Below are 23763 nucleotides of genomic sequence, written 5' to 3'. Positions count from 1 at the left end.
CTTTTGTAGCCTAGATCGGCCCTGAGTGGGAAGCACAAAATACATTTAATATTTATTTTGTTTACTTTATTTCATTCACAGAGATATATATCCCATCTAACCAATGCATTTCGAACATTTCTACAACACACAATGCAGCGAAAAACACATTATTTGCAAATTCAGAAGTGATGCAAATTTTTTGTCCGCCACTGTATATATAATATAAATATAGATAAAATAAGAGGTGAAATTCTCGTGAGATAACAAACGACTGAACAGTAACAGATTAACAGCACCTTTCTCCCAGTGCTTACATAAAAGTAGATGGAACCATGGTGAAATTTCACTGTGTTTGCAATTTCTTTGCATTTTCCTTCCCGTGACACCCTATTGTCATGCCACTGCATTCCTCGCGTCAAACTTGTATATACAGAACTCATCGTCATTCAACCGTTCGTGGCTATTTCTCAAATGCGATTGAAAACGTTAAAAGGCCTATTTCATCCTCAAATGCGATTGAAAACTTTAAAAGCCAATTTTGACCTTTTCAAAATGTTTAATTCTTAACATTTCTTACCTCACATACCACATAGCAACCCATATCGAATACCTGTTTAACACTACTTTATCAGGAAATTGTTACTAGAGCCCGCCAGATATCTGATGATGGACCATAAGTTCAGTAAAAAGGATGATATAATAGTACCTGATCCTTTAAATGAATAGCAAATGAACCTTTAAGCAATGCTGTTTGTTTAAAAGTAGTGCAATACCATGGCAACTAAATAAATAAATTTTCTGCTTATATTCCGGGACGACTACATGGTCAGAGTAGTTTAATGTAAAGAAGTTCATTTTGCATTTTAATACTAATATTACAATGCAGAATGAATGTGAGAAAGCAACGACTATGTATCATCTAAACAAAAATAAAATAAAAAATAAAAAACAAGGATAAAATATAAAACTAGGAAAACATTTTATCTAATCACTGTTCAAATCCGGATAAACTCTGCTTCTATAAGCCTCTGTGGTAACTTTCTAACATTCTACATTCAATTTAATTAATAGTAATAGTATTCGGCATATAGTGCAAGGAAGCGACAGCCTTTTTCTGCACTAGCGAAAAAAAAAAAAAAAACCGACAAAAAAAAATAGATAAGAGAACACAAATTATATACTTTCCTCCTCACACAGGTAAGTATCCAGTAGACCTCTGAATTTATTCAAACTGTTAGCCTCAACTACCTGCGAGGGCAACTTGTTCCAGCTATGAACGACTCGTTGGCTAAAAAAAACTTCCCACAATCTTTTAAACCTCAAACCTCGTTTGAATTTGCAATCCTTATTTCTGAAAATCTTTAGAACAGTGAGAATTCCACCTTCATTCAATTTACTAATCCCTCTCAGTGCCTTATAAACCTCAATCATGTTACTTCTGAGGTGCCCGACTCCCAAACTCTGTAGTCCACATAATCGGACAAATAACACTAAGAGGTGATTACTCTTTGGCTAACGACATATTTCTTACATCCGGTCTGCAGTTGTCTATCCATTTCATTTCACTTCATCTTGTATGAATTATACCAGACAGAAAAAATACGCCTCCATCAAGTTTTCAAAGCTATTAATCGCCTTAAACACCTCAATCAGGTTCCCACACAGATTTTTTAAAATTATTATTTTTTATTAAAAACCTAAAAACGAAAGGTACAAGAAGATGAATTTCTGTAGTTACGTATACTTTTTTAGGAAATACGTGTGAAGGAAAGTTGTCCTAAACAACAGAAGTAAAATAGATAAACAAGGAAAATTTGGTTTTAAGTTTGGAATTGGAGAGCGAATGGATGTCGACTGGTAGAGGCATGATCGGACTGCTTTGGAATAAAACACAAAATAAAATTAATAAACATCGATAGAATTAGAAAATCCAATTCGGAAGAACATTTTTCATGGGAATATCTAAAGAAAATCACGAATTAAATATCTAAGAGAGAGAGAGAGAGAGAGAGAGAGAGAGAGAGAGAGAGAGAGAGAGAGAGAGAGAGAATGGAGCTATTTCTGTAAGAGATGAGTCTTTATTAATCTAATTGTCCTCTTTTGAAGAGAGTCTAAAAGCCTGAGAGAGGATCCCGAAAGTGAAGTTGGATTGAATTGTTAGAATCCAAACACGGATCCAACTCTATTCTATCAACTGTAATTAGTATAAATTTTTTTACACACAGCACGTATGAAATTTTATGGGGATGTGCAAATTAATAAGTAATGTGTCTCTACTTGTTTCGGTGCTCCCCTTTTGCACCGATAAACCTCTCTCTCTCTCTCTCTCTCTCTCTCTCTCTCTCTCTCTCTCTCCCACTTTGTTACGGTGTTGTTTTTAACCACCAGTTGTAAATAACAAAAGATAAAATCAGTAGTATTTTATTAATTAAAATTTGTATTAATAAACTTTAAAAATTACCACATTAAAACTGTACAGCATAAAATTACAAGCCTATCAGGGGGGCAAAAGCACGCGCGCGCGCTATGAGTGGACCGTGGTTCAAGCTTACGTAACTGCTAAATACAGTTAATGATTTTATTCGCATTCATTGTCAAAATAATTAATGTAATTTACATTACATTAGGAGTTTTTTTTTTTTTTTTTAAAGGAGTTTACATTATGTAACCTCCTCTGACCGAAGTATAAACAAGAACATTATTATTTGCTGATTATAGCCTGTGAATTTTACAGGATTTCATAATGGATATCTATCTCCGTCAGTCTTGGGTGGACGAGCGCCTTCAACTGGCTTCGCATGGTATCAACCACACCGTTACACTGAATGGGGAAGACATAATAGCGAAAATATGGAAACCCGATTTATTTTTCCGGAATGTGAAAGAAGCGAATTTCCACATGGTCACGGTTCCTAACAAGCTGATCAAGATATCTCCTCAAGGAGAGATTCTCTTCAGTATGAGGTATTTGTCTCTATTAACATACGTTGAGAATATTATAGTATTATATCATCGTTATTTAATTCTGAAACGAAACCCAACTAAACTAAACTAAACTGACCAGAAGACTGGTGCATTGTTAATTATATAATCTGAATATTATTTAAATTGTAAAAAAAAAAAACCATTTTAATATTATCTGACTTTTTGCTTGTGGTGTATGTAAAATTGCAGCTCGTAATTAAACGAAATCTAATAGTAGTAATAGTATTCGCCATATAGTGCAAGCAAGCCACAAGCTTTTGCTGCACTGGCAAAGGGAAAAAAAAGAAGTAGATAAGAAAACAAATTATGTTTCCTTCCTCATATAGGTAACTATCCAGTTGACCTTTGAATTCAAATTATCAGCCTTAACTACCTGCGAGGGCAACTTGTTCCAGCAATCAGTGACTTCCTGCTAAAAGAAAACTTCCTACAATCTAATCTAAATCTCAACCCTGTAATTTTAATTTATGATCCCTTGTTGTGGAATTGTTTAGAACAGTGAGAATTCCACCTTCATTCATATTATTAATCCCTCTCAGAGCCTTATAAACCTCAATCTCACCTCTGAGGTGTCTGGTTGCCAAGCTCTGTAGCCCACATAATCGGAGTCTTTACACATACTGTCGTCCTTTTGCTAATCTCTTCATGCGAATTGTCCGTCCGTGGACCCTTTCATAATCTCTCTTTTTTTTTTTTTTTTTCAGATGAGGTCCCCATACTTGAACACAGCATTCCAAATATGGTCTTACAATTGCTTTATACGGTGGAATTATGACCTCCCTATCTCTACAGGATAACGTTCGATAACTCATCGATAGGACATTATGGGCTTTCCGGCTGCCTGTCTGCCCCACTCAGAAAACTTCATATCTGCCCGTATCGTAACTCCCAGATCCTTTTCTTCCTCCACCATTTTTAATTCAACGATTTTTCCAACTTTTTATCCATTTAAATTTCTCCAAAGGCCTTAGGAGGTTTATGAACGTGCTCCACAATAAAACATGCAGCTTTTTTTTTTTAGCAAAAAAACTGAGAAAGGTATTCGAGAAAATGCAGTACATATTACTAAATAATTTCTGCACAGGTATTTCAAGGTAAGACTATTACATATATTAATGTTAAAATTTGTAAAAGAATAAGAGAAGTTACAAATATTGATATCAACGTAGAGCGTATTGAGTATTATAGCTCTAGTTCATGCCATCAAATATTAATGTTAAAATTATCATTGGCCTTATGGAGTTTAGAACAGAAACATATTATCTTTTAATTTTAAGTATAAGACAACAATTTATTGACACCTTTATACTCCACTGGGAATACACTTTAAACAGAGATGTTAGAGTTCGGATATCGAGCTACCGAAGATCAGAAACTGTTTTTTAATTTGTTGAACGGTGTATAAATATAACCATTTCTGATAATGGCTCTGCTTTGACAAACGGTACTATCTAAATGGTCAGTAATGACATGGTTATTGTAACTACAGTATAGTAGCAACAGAATGGACTGACTTAGGGAAATAGTTTATAAAATTTATTAATGAACAAGATATGGCAATAAGTCTTTTGTTTATGACTTAGAAAAAAAAAGTATTTTAGTTTAAATTTAAAAATATAGATATACTAAATAACAAAGGCATACATTTTAAACTATTAATATAGCATTTTGAATTTAAGTTTAGGAATACTGTATTAAAGATTAATAGTTTTACCTACGTTAAAAGTACATATATTACAGTACGTGTGGTACAATATTAAAAGTACAAAAGTAGTGCTGTTCCACTACGAAATAAAAAAGATTATTCAATGTAAGAGATTTCCTATCCACTGCTCTACTGTATTCAAAAAACGGTTGGGGGAGACACACTTCGATCCATTTTATTTATGTATACGACATATACTTTTTAGATAGTCAACAACATTAAAAGATTATCTTTCCTTCTTTCTTTCCTACACTTAAAAATTCTAATGATTTTATTCAAGTTCTGTTAATTCAACAGTACTCACCTTTGATATTATGTTGAAGGCTTATTACTAGTGACCAAATCGAGCAGTTAACTTTGCTCAAGTTACTAATGCCGAGGTTGGTCCCAATATATAAAAAGTATAATATGAAAAGCTTATAAAAGGTATTAATACTTTTTATAAGATTTTTATACTTTTTGATATACCTTTTTTTAAATGGTATTAATACCCTTTATTGGCTTATATTAAAACATGTGCATATTATAAAAAGCTTACCTGATTCTCTAGAAATTACTTGAGCAGTTATCCAGGAGGATATACATTCCCCAGTCAACCCTTTACTTTAGGCAAGATGAGCTGGATAATTATATTTATTGAGAACAGCTGTAGGACACTAGGAATTCTTCTACAAACTCCCATTCACAAGGTATGTCGACACGTGCGTCATATAAATTGAGATATATCACTAATATTCTGTAGCACAGTCTTATAGAGTGGGAGAAGCAGCTTCCAAAAGCTAAACACAAAATAACACATAAACTTTACAAATTCACAAGCCATAAATGTCACGCATCTAAAAGTAATTACCGCTTCTCCTTCCTTTTTTAAACCTCGGAAATAAAAAGAAAAAATGCGCATGCCCAGTACTTAATTCTTGTTATTATAGGTCACGCGCATTATGCACGTGAAAACAAGTAAATTTAATGTTGAGTACGTTGTTTCACTTGACAGTTTAATAACCGTTTAAGATTGAGAAAGTGATAATTTAATATTACAGATTATACAAAACATTTAACTGAAAATTATAAAATCATCAATTATTCAAAGATAAAATTTATTCAAAAATAAAATATATTTTTTACAGTTCTCATCATTTTTATTTCAGGTTTATTATATACAAATGACAAAATTTTAATTTTGATTAGTTTACACGGAATCAGGGATAGGCAATAGACGAAGAGAGTGTCAAGTCTTACTTTCCATCACTCGTGTCCTCAATTTAACAAAGACGCTGGTGCTTGGAGTCTATGAAACACCTTCTCTTTTTGTTTTAATTTTGATATAAAAATTATTTTTAGCTTTTTTACTGAAAAAACTGTGATCTGTTAATTTCGTTTGCTAAACCCAATTAAAAAATATCGAACTAAAATAAGCGAGAAAAGCCAATAATAATAATAATATCTACCAGATATCTTCAAACCACTGTTTATCCGGCTATTTTATACGCTGCTGAGATTTGGGCATCTGCGTCGCCCTCACTTCAAAAACCGGTGTTCTCGTGTGAATACTGGACCCTGAAATGGGCCACAAATGAGCATCACCGACCCCCTCAATTGAGAACAACTGACATGGCTGAGCAGCTAAATGTACCCAGGCTCCCGAGGTTAATTGACAGCAGGCGTTTAATGACTTCAGTAAAAATGTATACAGGAGCGATAAACGCCCCAAACATCTGGGATTTCTGTCAGTGGCACAATCCTCCGCCATCCTTGAGGTCAGAGCCCACACTAACCCTCAAATACAACCGGCTGAAACTGTGTAGTCGGTTCCTACCTGCCCAGGCACTCCCCAAAATTCAGGCACTGCTCCGTCTTGGAGTCGACCTTCAGAAATTGGCTACCGACTACAAATATCGTCACATGCTCCTCGAGTGGATTACATCTGTGGAACTGGGATAATTCCTGCATATGACGTCAGTCCTCATATTTTAATTATTATAATTTCATTTTTTACATGTTTAATTTTGTAACTAATAATTTCCATGTAACGGTAAAAGATTTTTTCCAATTAATCTCATTTATTATGTAAAACTCCTGGCCATGTCGCCGTGATGAGTATTATTGTCTATAGTACAAATTCTGTACTTATCAGCAATAAAGAATTTATTATTATAATAAAAGCTCTCTGGCAAGATTAGACACCTGTCGCTGGCGTATGTGAGACTCCAGAGACTGGTGTCAGATTTTGTCATAGAACATTGGATTCGACGGCTAAACGCAAACAGCTGTTAAACGACAAACAAAAAGAAAAAAAAAAAAATTAAATACTATATAACTAGTTAAATAATATTGGTAGGCAAAGGTACACGGAACGAGTTGATTTCATTTATAAATTTAAAAAATATAACTGAAAAATTTAAAAAGTGGCTACTATCAGAAGCCATTCTAGCAACAAAGGTTCAATGTTGTTCATCCCAAATTTCAACTCTGTGATTACAGATTTCTATTTTAGTACTTTGTGTATTACATTTCAGTTTTGTCTTTTATCTACTTTCAGATTAACCCTACGTTTAGCTTGTCACATGACCTTCCGGAAATATCCTCTTGATACCCAGTACTGCCATGTGGTAGTTGGACCGTGTAAGTAAACTTTTGTTTAGCGTGAATAAACATTTCTCAGTGTGCCTATTCAAAAACATTGAGGTATTTAGAGTTTGAAGCAAGGCAACTAAGGCAAAGAGATGTAATCGTACCGCTGTAAATTGCATATATTACACTAATTCTCGCCTGCGACCAGCTGACAGGTGTGAAGAAATACTCCATAAACTGAGTGGTCAGGAGCGCGAGTGCAGTGGCAAACGCTCTTTGAGAATTTTTTATGGTTCACTGCTAAATACGATAAACGTTTGCATTGGCGTCGGGTGAAGGAAACGCCAAAATAAAACCACCATCGTCAGGCCTGGCCAACCTGCTTGTAAAAATTCGGCTGGACATATCAACATGAAGGAACGACAAGCGTTCCATTCATGTCACTAACCCCTAACCAGGACAAACAGCACAAATAATATATATATATATATAAACAGGAATCGAAACTACGGAAAACCCGGAAGGTACATGAAGAATAAAAATAAATAAAAAAAAGAAATACAGTACTTAATGCTCAAGATCACATGATTTCAACGTCTTCATCAAGGGTCAACCGTCGAAACCACAAGAAAGACAGCAAGAAGTAAGGCCCGTTTCTGATATGAAATATACGTACACGTGGTGAAAATGGTGAAGCCATATTTATTTTTGAATTTAGCGGAAGAGGAAGTGAGACCAAAAAGTAGCGGTAGGTAAAAGAAAGGCGTACGAATATTTCATGGCTGACCCGAGAAAGGCAAAAAAAAGAGACAGAAAATGAAAAAGTAATAACTTACTGGAATACCAAACAGGAGTCGAGTTGGTATATGGACTGTGGATTAAGTCTCCGCACTGCAGAGGTATGAAGCCAAAAAGATTACTCGTAGCCAGTTCAAGTATTTATAGCTTGTCACGACGATCCCATGTGTTAGAAAAACGTTGAAATCATGGAATCTTCAGCATTAATTTTTATTCTTTAGAAAACAGGCCTTGTGCTTCGGGTTCCATTATATCATCAAAGTTTCTTGCGACGACCGACTAACTGGTTAAAATAAATTTATTAAAATAAAAATGATATATACATAAGATAAAACAGAAATGAAATAAGATAAAAGCGTAAAAATACAACAAGATAAGAGAGTTAAAATATATATAATAAAAGCGTTAAAATACAACAAGATGAGAGAGTTAAAATATATATAATAAAAGGGTTAAAATACATAGTAGCTCTCGAAGCGGAGTGCCTCTTCATCAGCTAGTGTGTGAATGGTGTACTTCAGTTTATATTAATAGTTACATTAGCACAAGTCAGCTGGGCATGATCATGTATCACGAGTCTGGTGTCGGTAAAGCAGAATTACGTACACGTGATGATCGCCAGCGCTCATCGCACTGCAATGCAGTACATTCTATAATAGGGTGTAAGTGTACTCCCCCTCGTCCGATTCATAGTAATATTATTGGTGGCTATGTGCAGTGCTTCAAGCCAGAGCGCTGGCGGTAATCACGTGAACAGTCGACGATTTCAATATCCCGTTGGGAATTATAATTATTATCGTTTTTTTTTCTTTTTTGCTCAATATGCCATACTATCTATTTTTATTTTATTTTTATTTCTCATACATAAATATATTACCTGCACGCACCACTAGCTTTTTTATTATTTTTTATTATTATTTATTTATTTATTTATTTTTACAACCTGCACCACGGGTAGTTTTTTTTTTTTTTTTTTTTTTTCTTTCTCCTCTCTTCCCTCTGGAATGGGCCCCCAGAGGTTCCTGGCCCACCTGCTGACAACACTAGGTGGGTCAGAGTCTCTTTAGAGACGGTACGTGTTTTATTGGGACTGGCCCACCTTCCCGTGGTGTGGACGAGTACCTAGAATCATTTGCCCAGGTGATCAGCTGATGCTTCTGGGGTAGCCAAGCGGCCAGAACAGAACAACAGAACACACACATAATACACACAAACCTACGTCACACACATCTGGCCCAATTGTAGTGATACTGTTCTTCACAGAGATACGAGACGGAATTGAACTGACGTTCTAGGAGCCGCCTCTTACATAAACACATGTCCGCATGTCCACATATGGTTTTAACCAAGATTAGAACCAGAGGAGACAAGAAGTTTCTATTTCTTTCAGAATACTGCACAACGGAGTCTATTTTAATGTTGTTGCAATGGCAGATCAAAATTAAAATTTTTAATTTTTAAAAAAGTAAAATGTTGATTTGAATGGAACTGTAAACACAATTCTGAGTGGGTGGTGCTTATACAGCGGTAGCCATCTTGTTTTAGCAAATGAAATAAAAGCATCCCTCCTTTCTAGTAACATCATCATGTACGGATAAATTTAGTTTCGATCGGAACTAAATTTATCCGCACATGATGGATATGATTATATTAAGTGGTTATTAAGTGGGCGAATACTGATATTAATCTCGCAAATGTTATTAAAGGATAGATATACAGAATTTTTTGTAAGGCTAGTACAATAAGCATGTGACTGTTTTATTTTTCAGATGCACAAGCTTCTGACCAGGTAACAATCAAATGGCAAGATAAGGTGCCATTGATTATTGAAGGTGCAATGGAGTTACCAGAATTTGACATCGTTGATTACTATCATGGCAGCTTCCTTCGGGTCATCGACACAGGTATGTGAGTTGTTGGCCATCCCTTTAAATTGGAAGGATTTTACAAGAATGTTTAATTATTCCCTTCTTTGAAAATAATTTTCTAAAAGGAAAGTCTATTTGAAAGCTGTTCAGAAGCAATAGAACTTCGATTTTTTCCCTTTTCACTCAAATATCTCATACAAGCCAAACTAAAAATTCTTCTATCCTCGCTATGCCTTATTTCATTTTTAAATGAACTACATAACTTTCACACTCTACTCTTCGCTGTACTACCCACCTGGAGGATAACGCTCATAAATGGTTATGGCCTGCTACAGGATAAATATAAGGAATATTAAATAAATGCTGAAATATTTGAATGAAGGAGAGCACCAAATTCACGTGAATATCATTAAGTTTAGTTTATTGTTCAAATAAACTAAAAACTGTATAATGTGAAATAGAATTAACTTTAGTTTATCGTTCGAATATATATTAAGGACTACCTATCACAAACAACTACCGAAATTATTAATTGGCTATATTAAGGAATCCGATTACTTACCAGGGCAAAAAAAGTTGTGGGGGGATGAATTAATAGAAGAAAAGCAACTCCTCTGTTAATCAAAATCTTTCTCTTGCTGGAAGCGAAACTTCCTTTTGTTTAGAATATTGGCGCATCCTCCAACTTTTTTTGATATAAACTTTGATAGAAACTTTTTTCAGATGATAGGATTACTTCCTATAGTGGAATCCTAGTGTTAGTATTATTAGTGTTTTCAATCAATAATTATAGCGACTGTTTGTGCTAGGTAGTGAGGTTTGCAGCCTTTCTTCTTTAAACTATAACAATAAAGTTAATTACATTCACGTAGATTTAGTGTTTTCTTTCATTCACACTCTTCTACAAGCATATGCATAATGTTATTCCCAAAGCCATATTAGATGGATACGCACTAGGTTGAGTTGCATTAAGTATCAATGGCATTTATCATTTTCTTTGTTTAGATTGTATTTTAAAAAAATTGGATGAATTTCATAAACATATTACACCAAAAAGAATTGAATTTCTTTTAGTTTCCGTTTAGTCTTGCGTTTATTCAATTCATTCCTTGTGGAGGTCACCAGATAGGTAACACTAATAAAGGCTTATTGTTTTGTTTTTGTGTCAGAGCAATTAAGGCTGGCTGAAACATCACTGTATTGAGTTTTGTAAATTATATGTAATAATGCCACTTTGTTTGTTTTGATGGATTTAAAATCAGTTTCCAAGAAGAAGTGAGCCATGCGATCCTTGCCCGAGACGGACGAGGTCGATCCTATAAAAATGATTGCCGTCGTGGTAGAATTAGATTCCAGGCCTTTTCTAAACTGTGTAGAAAGACAGTGCTTGTAACCACTGTGCTACTGCCATGGTAATTTTTTCGTAGCCTGAATCATTATGATCGAAACACGGTTGGAATTGAAAAATACAAGCGTTCCTGTTGTTAATATTTGTATTAAACCGAAATGCTAATATTTGACAATAAAAATAAGGACAAATATATATTTTTTTTCGTCAAACATTTTATCCAACATGCAAATACAAAGGGTACTAGGAAAGTTTTGCAATATGACGCAACAATGAATCACAGGAAGCTGCTTGTTGCTGCATGTTGAGATATGTTCATACGTGCATAGTAGCCGCCGCGGCAAGTCGATGGGCTCAGTTATTCATTAGTAGTGAGAGTGTAAAGTGCTTGCGATGGCATCGTGGTCACGAAATGAGATAAGGACAGTTTTGCGGTATAATTTCGTGCGTGGTTTAATCACAGACCAGTGCTTAGAAGAAATGACTCTTGCACTAGATGATGATTGTCCACATCGTACAATGATATTCAGGTGGTATAGAGAATTCCAAAGGGGAAATTTCACTCTGGAGGATTCTGAGAGGCCGGGAAGGCCACGAACGTCGGTTACGGAGGAAAACGTTACTGCTGTGAGGAAAATGCTTGACGAAAACAGGCGAGTGACCTACCAACAGATAGAGGATACTTTGGGCCTAAATGCACCAGCAATTCGTTCGATTCTGCAAGATCATTTGCACGTGAAGAAACTTTGTTCTCTCTGGGTGCCGCATCAACTGACTGAAGAGCAGATGACACGACATGTGACTTGGTGCCGGGAGATGTTAAAAAAGTTTGATAAGGAACAATCTCGGTATGTGAACAACATCGTGACAGGTGACGAGACTTGGCTCTACTATTACGATCTGCCGACCAAGGCTCAAAACAAAGTTTGGGTCTTTGATGATGACGACACACCCGTAATTGTCAGAAAATCCCGATCTGTAAAGAAGAAAATGATAGCTGTATTTTTCAAATCGAGTGGAATTGTGGAACGTGTCGTTTTGGACACGCAGAAGACAGTCACAGCTAAGTGGTATACTGAACAATGCCTGCCTAAAGTCATTGGATCTATGAAGAACCTGCGGCCAAAGTCAAGAATGGACACCTGGTACCTCCATCACGAAAATGCTCCAGCTCACCGCGCCAAAGCCTGCACCGAATATTTGACCACGACAGGACTGAAACTTCTCGAGCACCCTGCCTACAGTCCAGACCTTGCTCCCTGCGACTTTGCACTGTTCCCGAATGTGAAAATGAAGCTAAAAGGGAGGCGGTTTTCCAGTGATGAGGACCTTCTACGGACCTTCTATTGGGACAACGAGTGTGCTTTACTCCCTAGTGAAACTTGGCAGAACTGGTTTAAAGATTGGTTTCGGAGGATGGAGAGGTGTATTGAATGTAGAGGAAATTACTTTGAAAAAATTAAATAAACAAAGCTGTATTGCAAAACTTTCCTAGTACCCTTTGTATTATATACTAGTTCATTCGGATGCCATGATTAATCATGAATGTGCTTGAAGTTGCAATCAACGATGATCCTCTTAGCATTTTCTAAAACTTTTTTTTTTGGAAGTTTCACAAACAGAACGTTTTTTCCAGTGTATTCCCGTTCAATTTGAACACTGTATCGAATTAAAATATTACGCTTACGAAATGGTCAGCGCTGAATATGGTAAATGTTGATGCAATGCCAAAAATAAGGATTAGTTAGTTTCTCCTTTAAGAACTAAACAAAGTCAGGAGGGAACCTCCATCAGATTGCCTTTCCATAATTTTATGACAAATCAATGGACTGTGAAATTTTACACAGGAGAAATATAGCACACATTTATGGCAAAACTGACCGAATTTAAGCCAGGAACCTCAAAGTATCCAGCAAGTAACGTTTCTCCATCGTATCTGCCGATTATCACATTTTCTGAGAATATAAACTATGCTAAGAGTTCATGACCTGACTAACAATATAAGCACGATGGTGAGCATAGTCGCCATGACAGATGATGTATTTTTCATGCTTGCTTAACTCATTCAGGCAAAAGAAGTGTTAAGGTTTTTAAAATTTGCTCAACGTTTCTCAAAGTAATGTTTTCTCATGACAATTTATAATATTGCAATCTTTACAGCTATTGTTTGCAAATAACCCTTGGAAATAGAATATTATTAAACGGCGGATTATCTATTTTCGAAATTTATCAACTCCTCCCACAGAATTCACATTTAATGGAGGCGAACGATTTAACGATTGAAAATAGCCATATGTAGGCATTGCGTAAACTTGTTCTGTGCTATATTTCAAATTTTATTTTTTTTTGAACTTCTACCTCAGTAGACGTTCTAGTAGATTCTTTAAAGTATTAAGAATTTTCAGCGTGATTCTAATTAAATAACTGTAACAGGAAGTATACCTAATTATCTATTTAATTCTTATTCTGCTTTAAGTAGGAGTAATTATTTTAAACAAAACTGTTGAGGGCCCACATTCCACATATTTTTCACTAGAACACATCTTATCAACCCCCTGGTATGTACCACAGTGGTTATGATCGCTTCCCTTCCACACCATGTGGATGACGCCTAGGTTCGAATTATGTTAAAATGAGAGTAATTTTTGTGCGCTATTTTTCCTCATTAAAATTCAGATTTTTCATCCAACAAACAAGTAAACTAACCATTGAACACGCGCAATTCACAGATGAAGTACACGAATCGCCCCACCTCATGGTCTAAGTTGCTTTGGCACAAACTCAAGAACTACACCCTCACCAATCTTCGCAACTAGTGTTGGAAAAGATAATTAATATTTAAAAGAGTTCTGTTGCACCTGCTCTTTCATTGTTATCCATATGTTTCATCCCAGTTACATTTCAAACACTTTACTTTCTTTTGATTTCCTGATTAGGGTCCTTCAGTTTCCTGAATGCTACGTTCATCTTTGTAAGGCAGAATGGCTATCACTTGGTCCAGACTTACCTGCCAACTTTCCTTATTGTAACGATTTCGTGGGTGTCATTTTGGCTTAATATCGATGCAGTTCCAGCACGGGTGACCCTCGGTGTTACCACTTTGCTTGCACTTACCACAGTTGCATCAGGAGTGAGGACTCAGCTACCTCCTGTGTCCTACGTGAAAGCTATTGACGTGTGGATCGGAGTGTGTTCCATAATGGTGTTTGGAGCTCTATTAGAATTCACCCTCGTCAATTATCTGTCAAGAAGTAAGACTAGACCGTACGAGTTGCGGAAGTCCCTCAAGATCTTCGCTGTAAGTTTATTTAATAATATTTCATTATTTAATGGTTGTTGACGCCATGCTTGGTAAAAAATACATCTGATGTATTTTTCATTAGTGTGGGTATCAAATATAATAAGGTTGTGGACTGCAATAATCGTTTAGCACCATTTTCTGCTTAACGTCAATGCATTAAGCCGAACATTATGCTTAACGCGTTTACATTCTGACTTAAGAAAGATTACAAGATTTATATTGCTAATGAAAACGCGGTGAACATGCATGTAATAAACTTGCAATGTCAGTTCATCTTTGAAAGTTTAATTTTTACAGTTTATTGTATTATTGTATTGTAATATTAAATAATATTAATGGTATTATTATGGTTAAAATATTACCTGCTTCTTGAGCTGTTTATTGTCTTATTTAAAACATTTAAGATTCATATTTTAGTTTTTAATCTACTTCCTAATGTATTCAATTAATTATTTCGCAAATGTTATTATTTTCTTCCAGAGGGATCATGCAGAAAAAGATCAAGATGATGAGAAGAAAGAACCTGAAGAAGAAGTCCAGTCACCAGTATCGTCTCAAGGTCACATGGCGGTCAATCTGCAAAGAGCACAAAACACCGATCGTGTGTGTAGGGTCTTGTTTCCAACCATATTTTTTGTGTTTAACTTTGCTTACTGGCCTTATTACCTTTTTGTGTGATTATGTAGATCACGGTAATAGCAGTCAGCACCATCAAAGTTTCCTCTTAACTACTGTTATTAACAACACTATATTGCCGTTAGAGAATTTTCATGTATATAGCTAAAGACTCTAAGATGACGATCATTCATTGAACTGTTATGATGGATTGAAACCTCATCTGTCAGGATAAATATGATTGGACTGATCAATTCTTGAACAGACTCTACCAGTGCTTTATGCATACAAAGCGCTAACTCCATAAAAATAAGTTTTAATTGTTCTCAAACTAGGCAACAATGTTGGTAGGAGAGAGAGAGAGAGAGAGAGAGAGAGAGAGAGAGAGAGAGAGAGAGAGAGAGAGAGAGAATGCTTATACGTTCGTAACTGCTCGGACCTTGTGAATTTAATCCAATTTTTGCTTCAGACAGTGTAACACTTGAAATGATCGAGGTTATAATCAATATAAGAGATGCATCACAAATCTCCAGGGATTCATAAATCCTGCCCTGATTTTAAACAATTATGCTTCGTTTTAATGCTTAAATTTCTTCCCTTAGGATTAAGAACCAATTTTAATTAGGGTTTCTTCCACTCTGATTTTTTTAAAAAAGTAAAGGCAACAGCTTGAGTGTGACAATATTCGTAAATATTCCAGAAGAGTATTCAACCGAATTAAACCACCTTGAAATTAATCGACTGGAGCAAGGACAAAGAAGCTCTTGAAGATTGGAAACCTAGAGACAAAAAATATCTGAGTGGAATAAGGATTTTCTGCACGAATGGTCTGTTCGATAACTAATACTGTAATACAGAAAATTGAATGTAAAACCCGAGATTCTTAAAATAGAAGGCGTATGCCGCAATACCCCCCCCCCCCCCGCATATAATTTCTCAACTCGTTAACGCCATTTTCATCGAAATGGATTCTATAAGTTATGCTTGAATTTCCTCGGTAATGTCACTTGTATTGTAAACAGAATAGACATCATTTTGAGTCGGTGAATGATTAAGTTACAGGTTTACTATATATTTTTTTCTTATTCTGTATTCTAAAATGCAATTGATAATTCCATTTTAGAACACAGGAAATGGGTCAAAAGTTGGTATTCGGTTGCTTATTTATTTTTATAGGCATATAGTTGTTATATATCAGCTACGTTATGCAAAAGAGAAAAGCACGAAGAAAAGCCCTTAGGTTCTCAAAATGTTCTCATCGTTCACATTTGTGTTTCTATCCACTTCCTGAAAATTCCCGGCTGCATAGTGTGTGTGTGTTTGTGTGGTCGATTTGTTTAAAGAAAAAAACCTGAGTTTCCTGGATGTTGGATGCAAAAAACAACTGTGATGTTTCATGTTTTTAAGTTGGATCTAAGAAACAATTTTGACATTATTTACATTGACTTCAGTAAAGCTTTTGATACGGTTCCCCCATGAAGGATATTATATCGACTGGAGAAAATTCGAATTAATGGCAGGATCCTTCATTGGATCAAGGGCTGGTCAAAAAGATAGGAAACAGAGAGTTTCCTAAATGGACATATCTTAGAGTGAATCAATGTAGCAAGTGGAGTCCCTGGATCAGTGTTGGGGCTACTTCTGTTGCTTAACTTTTTAATGATATTAATGAGAGAGAGTGTAGGAGAAGTTGTAAAAGTTAAAGTTGCATTATTTATAGATGACTTAAAGGTAAGAAGATGGTTAACTACAAGAATCAAACCATTTTTCTTCAGAATGGTTTAGATCGGTTGCACAAAGTGGTCTGAAAATGACAACTGAAAAGTTTAATGCTTCTAAATATAAGGTTTTGCACCTAAGGAACAGAAATCCAGCATTTACATACAAACAAGGAAAAGTGGAGTTAAAAGTGGCTCTGGAAGAAAAAGACTTCAGGGTTACGATTCAGCCAGACATTGTATTTTCTATGCAGTGTAAACAGGCGGCTAGGAAGTCGTGTTTTGTTTATGATATATAGGACCTTCGCAAGTAAGGAAAAATGTCATTATCCCTTTGTATCAGACGATGAGGAGTCCGTATTTAGAATATTGTGTTTAAATTTTGAGGCCATAAACTTGAAGAAAGATAAGAAACTTCTAGAAAAGGTTCACAGAAAGGCAACCACATTGTTATGGAATGCTAACCGATGTCCACAAGAAGAAGAATGGCTTATAAAGTGCGGACTGCATAGCTTGACGGCTAGACACCTTAGATGTGGGGGGGGGGGGCACGTAATAGAGGTATATAAGGTTCTGAAAGGAATGAGTAAAATGAAAGAGGGAAGTATATTTTCACTGGCAAAAGAGTGAACCAGGGGCACAAGTAGCAGCATTTGTCTGCTACAATGGTCGAGATTGATAATTTGGTTAAGTTCAAAGCGGAATTGGATAGGCACCTTTTTTGGCAATGGGGAAGGTATAAGCGATAGATTTTTTGGCAGATGCAAAAAAAGCCTGCTTCCTTTCATTATCATTTAGTCATTATAATACTAATACTAACTCGGCCATTGTGAAAAGTAAGTCCATAAAAATTTATCGCATCTTTGACAGGATTTGAACCCAGGCCATTTCCACATTACACCTTGTTCTTAAATGACTCCCCAAAAGAAAATGTCTATGGGCGTACGGGCTGGTGACTCTAGTAGCCATTCGATGTCCCTCTCTGAACTATCCAGAGTTGAGGAAATTCTTGTTTAGCAAGTTTAGTAAGGCACTCATCTCTCGAGCATAATGAGGTGGAGCACCATCTAGCCTGCATGATTGGTTGCAGATGTATTTGTGGTGTGATTATGTCCCTCAACATGTCCAGATGCGTCGCCTGCGGCTGTGTTATCGGAGAACACAGGTCCAATGATTTTAAAACATGAAATTCTGTCACAACTAGTTGGTTTAACTATTCTTCTATCATGATGTAATTGCGGGGTGGAAGATGCTGATGGCCAGTAAACATAGTTGTGCCTGTTGACATGGCCTGACAATTTGAAGCAAGCTTTGTAGGACCAGATAATTTTCTCCAGTAGTACATTGCTCTGTCGTAGCACATTCATTATGACTCGCAGAATTGCAATCATCAATCTCAGCCATCTTTTAAGAAATCTTTTATTAACCTCGGTCGATATGGCTTTAAAGGTAAATGCTCCATCAATAGACGCTGAGTTATTTCTGCCTAAAAGAAGCCCTCCTGGTTGATTTCTCTGGACTTTGCAAGAATGCTTATGTCCCTAATATTTCATTTTCAGGGGTGGTAACAGTTATTGTTGGAGTACTCTTTGGTACATTAACGATGGACCCTGTCCAGTGGTGGTGTTGAAGACTTCCGGAAAAATTCGCATTCTTGATCTTCCAGTATTTGAGTATCCACTTGCTTTCACCATCTGTCAAATTCCCAGTCATCACTGTTTACGTATATGTACCTGCAAATAAAAATAAAATAGGCAACCATATACTTATACTATGTAATGTACACTGTATACCTACTTTTCTCCCCACTCTGTATATTTCAATAAAATGCGGGATTTATTCATTTGGTCTAGGACTTTGGGCTCCAAACTTGGTCAGATTCCTGGACACCCTGTATTATCTCTTTTCTCTCTAATATAATAGCTAAATATAGTGCTTTGTGTACCTTTAACCATTATGATAGCTCGGAAAACCCCTTAACAAATAGGTGGTAAATTTTTAAAGAAACTCATTTGCATGACCGAATTTTGGCGATAAAGTTAACGTTGTTTTTTTTTTTCTCTTTCTCTCTTTTTTTTTCACGTAAATAAATCTAGTCAGTTAATCACGTACAGGGTAATCGAAAAAGGATGGATGTCACTAGCGTTTCATTACCGAACTTGACTTGTTAAAGGCTTGTTCAGACTTGATTCAAGTTCAAGACTCGATTTAAGACAGGCCTCCGTAGCCGAGTGGTCATGAGAAGGAGTGCAGTAGCGCACGCTCTTTGAGTAAATCGGGGTTCAAGCCCCTGAATACGGTCGATCTGCCAACCCGCACTGGACCAGCGTGGCAGATTATGGTCCATTTCCCTCAGCATGAATTGTTGAGGAGGCTTCTAACCTGCAGTGGGTTGATAATGGCTGCACTTTACCTTTTTTTTACCTTGTTCAATGCTCTCTATTTCACGATAAAGACCAACGAGATAGCATTTCGATTCCAAATATGCCATGTCGGCATATCTGGAAACGAGGAATACTCCTATATATACACATAAGAACGATGCTTACACCTGCAGTAACTCATCTTTGCTGTAAAACACTTTATAGAAAGCAGATGCAGTCGAACCTCCCAAATTCGGCAGTCCATTGTCTGGAACCACACATTTACTAGCTACGTTTAGAAAGGTGGGCGAATCCGGAAAATTCGTCGAGAATTGGCGAATTAGTTCTTAGATTTGTAATTCATCAAAGCAGATGTTAGAGCTAATTGTGCAGGGTGGAGATTTCATTTCAAAGCCATAATTTTTTAGTAAGATTCAATGACATCGAGAATTTTTAATTCATGGAATTGTCTAATTTCTATTCGTGAGCAGATTGTCCACTCATTGATAATAAGCGATGGATTACTGAAGTTTCTGAGTTTCACAATTGGTTGATTTAACGATTCGCTAAACATGCTATTGTTTTGCGAATTTAATGTTTCTATAATTTTCAGATTATTATTTAGAAAAAGCACTGACTCACAACTTTCATTAATTTGTATTTGCGAGTCTGCTGCATAGCCCGAAGGATTATGGTCTTTCATAATGCATACACAGGTCCTTATTTATTTCTACAAAATTTACATATTGCCTTCCAAAATATGAAATACTGTGTACAGTATGTTTTGGAAGGGAAATTATTTTTATTTATTGTACAATATTATATACGTTACACAAAAATAAAATATATAAATATTTTTTTTATTTATATTGCGAGACATCCATATAAACCAGGGGGTGGGTTCACAAGACAGAGAATACAATACCATCACCGCATTTAGCAGTCTCGCAGTTTGAACCAAGGTAAACTCAAACGCATCTGCTACTTCACACTTCGCTTGACAATTTGACTATGTCATGATTTTCTCATAAAAAAAAAAAAAATCTGCACTTGCACAGTAAGGTTGCAGTGTAGGAATACAGTATTTTTTGCTGCTTTATTATGGCTACAATGTAACCACCCGAATTCGGGAAAATTCGAAGATCCGACAAGGATCACCTACTGGGGTTGATTGTTGATTTTGAGAGCGTTGACTGAACAATGCAATGGTTGAAGTTATGCGCACAACATTGCAAGTTGGAATAAATCAGGTTGAACTGAGCATTTGCTCAGCGGCAACCACGGCCACGAGGGATCTGTATATTATATCTGTCAATCGCGTGTACTCTATGTTCTATTTGAGTATTTTGCGAGATGAAAAAAAGGGAGTTTTCGGAAGAAAATAATATGCAAACTTCACTGTTTGCATGTTACGCAAACATAGTCACGATGTGAATAAAACCAATAAAAGTTCTCAACCTGGCTGGAACACTTATCTCATTGAATCGAACCCTGTCCTTTAGCACAGGGTGAGAGAAAGTAGCAACCTTCTCAACTGTGCTGCTGGAGAATGAGCCTGCACGTTGGAATTATATGGCAGTGTACTGTATATTGGCGAATACACTACATAGTACAGGTGCCTTGTATTAAATACATTGTATTTTCCTGTGTGAAAGAGAAGTACGTGTTAGATGGATATGGTTTGTGAGGAGATGAACTGATTTTCAGGAGCCGTTCAACATAACACACACACACACACACACACCGTATTGATTTTCACCCTGTGTAAGGGCCGAAACTTATCTCAGGAAATCAAATGATATTCTGCTATGTGATTTAAAATCTGTGTTTATATTTTATTCATTATTTGACATTATATGTTCATAATATATTATTATGAACATATTATTTTCTGTGGCGAATGGCAAAATGTTAAAACTATTTACCTGTTTTAATATATTAGTTAATTTTGCACAGAAAACTGTTTATTTATTTACTTAATGTTATTTTGATGATTAGATAGGGGAAACCCTGGAGCCCGCAAAACTTTAATAAAATACTTTGAATTTTGATCTTTACCATGAATTAAAATTTTTGAAAATCTGTTTTCTGACTGTTATTTCCTCGTTCTAACAGCCAACTGATAACACTACAATAGCATTTTATATGAAACCACACAAGAATTATAGGCACAAGAATTACACTACAAGTGAAATGTATATCCTATTTGTACGTGTTATAATCAAGAAGGCAATATTAAAGGAGTCCTATGAATCCTTTAAGAAATCCCATTCTTTGATGACGACATGAATAATTTCATTGATGTGGATGTTCAAATAGCCAAAGTTTCTAAAAAGGTCGTTAGCATATTTAATTTCAATCATAACGATTTAGAAAACAGTTAGTGATTGAATCAAAATGTAATAATGAATCCCTCTAATTCCAGAGATATATTGTGCAGAAGAGAATATATAATAAGTAATTTCTCCACTTCTACGTACGGTACGTTGATGCACCCATTGAAAAGTACTGGTGAGGAAGCTGATTTATCGATACATTCAGGACCCCCCCCCCCTCCATTCAAGAATTATTAGGGTTAGTATACTAACGAAAAATAAGAACAATAATAATATTTACTTTCTATTACAACAAGAACTTATAAAAAGTTTTTGAATATTAAAATGACAACATTCGTAGATATGGAGAGAACTCCTACGGATCAGAAGACATCATTCATAGATTCCTAGAGAATGCCTACAGGTTGGTAACTTAGATCCACAAATTTTATATTCAAAGTTCGAATAACCCTTAAAAATCAGACTGATATGACTTAAAATAGAAATTTCAATGTAATTATGAATTATACCAAATAAATACATATGCTCCTAGGTGACAATTACCAGAAGAAAAAATGACAATTTCCAGCATACCTCCAAGTGACTGGCGGCAGAACTGTCCTTAGCGAGTTGGGGGGAGGGATTGTCCCGGGGAACCCGAGCTTTATGGAGCCTAGTGGATCAACATTATCATTTATAAAGTACTGCACAAATTAAAGTGTTGGGGTGGGGCACATAACGTACTTCGCCCCAGACATCTGATCCCCATCTAGGAATGCTGATTGACGAAATCAATTGAGAGAGAGAGACTATCACCCCCCGGGGGCTCAATCTGGTGAGTATGGGCTTGGTACACCCAAGGTCCTGAGCTGGATATCATCATTCTTCTCTTTCTTGGTGATTCCCTTCTACTTTTTTTTCTCTCTCTCTCTCTCTCTCTCTCTCTCTCTGGGTAATTCTGGGTAATTTTTTTTTTTCCTGGTGCAGCATAAGCCTCAGGCTTCCTTGTACCACATGGCTAATAATAATAATAATAAAATAATAATAATAATAATAATAAAAAAATAAATAATAATAATAATAATAATAATAATAATAATTTAGCTACAGGTGGGGGAAGACACAGCCCACCAGCCTCCTAGACTAGAATGCGCTCTTATTAAGCCTTTCCACAATTATTCGAAAACGATGACAGAAAGAGTTAACGTTCGAAAACAGTTCTCTCGAAATTGCCATTTTCGAAGTTGCATACAGATGTTTGTGTTTGAGGAAACAGAAAAGAGGGAGTATGTATGTGTTCATTCAATTCCTTTTGAAATTTACAGAAGTTCGGTAGTTTTCGTTATTTGCATAAATATGAATTTTAAATTTTTGTTTAGAGAGTTATGTTAATGTATTCTAATCTATGAGTTATATTCATTTATAGTAGTTTAGTCCAAATTTAAAAGTCCTTAATTCGATTTCCATTCTAAAAAAATTCAGTTGACACCATAGAATTAGCACTAGTATTATTGGAGGCAAGGAAGCCATGTTTTTACAGTATCAGCCAAAAAAATAATTTATATCGCGTCTTCTCTTCTCATGCTCTTACCACCACCGACACCTTAAATTTCGCCAGACTGCTGAAACTCCGACCACTCAGGTAAATAGTTTATTCCCAGTGGTTGACAACACTGTTCAAACGTAAACTTCCTCCGGTCCAGTCTATGGATTTCCCCTTCAATAGTTTTTCTTTTCCCTCCTTGAATTCTGTGTTCCTTTACGAAGAAAAAATTGTTCGCTGATGTTTATTTTGTTTTCCCGCCTCAGTATCTTGTATACCTCACTCAAATCATTCCTGAGATGTTTAGTTTTCAAGCTCTCTTATTAACAACTGACTAACGTTGAAATCTTACCTCATATGTACATCCCTTTTCTGTTCTTTCCGGTAATTTTTGGACCTTTTCAGGAAGCTAAAATTTCTTTATTTAGATGGATGTGGGATTCAGAATGGAACAGTATCCAAATTCCATCTCATTATTGACTTTATACGCTTATTTGGCCCATAACTTCTTTCTTCCTATATGCAAAAGTAAGTATGGTAAAATATTGATAAGATACCATGTGCCTTTCTGACCACTTGCTTACACCACAGGGTAACCATTATGTCTGCGTGCATCAGAACACTCAAGGCTCCCTTCTCATTACACACTTC

General features: G+C 35.8%; 1 protein-coding gene across 2 annotated transcripts in view; it reads left to right on the top strand.

Moving 5' to 3' along the window:
* The window catches only part of LOC150091227 (glycine receptor subunit alpha-3-like), a 103629-nt gene extending 88051 nt beyond the window's left edge, over positions 1–15578 (top strand). For both annotated transcript variants that reach the window (XM_090382914.1, XM_090382921.1), the window contains 5 exons: positions 2717–2946; positions 7212–7294; positions 9811–9945; positions 14194–14555; positions 15039–15578. In XM_090382914.1, the coding sequence (XP_090239040.1) occupies positions 2717–2946; positions 7212–7294; positions 9811–9945; positions 14194–14555; positions 15039–15236 (1008 nt within the window). In that variant the 3' untranslated portion in view covers positions 15237–15578. The remainder of the gene's footprint in view (positions 1–2716; positions 2947–7211; positions 7295–9810; positions 9946–14193; positions 14556–15038) is intronic.
* Positions 15579–23763: the final 8185 nt, after the last annotated feature.

Source organism: Mastigoproctus giganteus, chromosome 1, assembly GCF_048544385.1.
Source record: "Mastigoproctus giganteus isolate SK-2022 chromosome 1, ASM4854438v1, whole genome shotgun sequence".
In the NCBI taxonomy this organism is placed as follows: Eukaryota; Metazoa; Arthropoda; class Arachnida; order Uropygi; family Thelyphonidae; genus Mastigoproctus; species Mastigoproctus giganteus.
The sequence above is the reverse complement of the archived record's forward strand: the minus strand, read 5'-3'. Positions and strand labels throughout refer to the sequence as shown.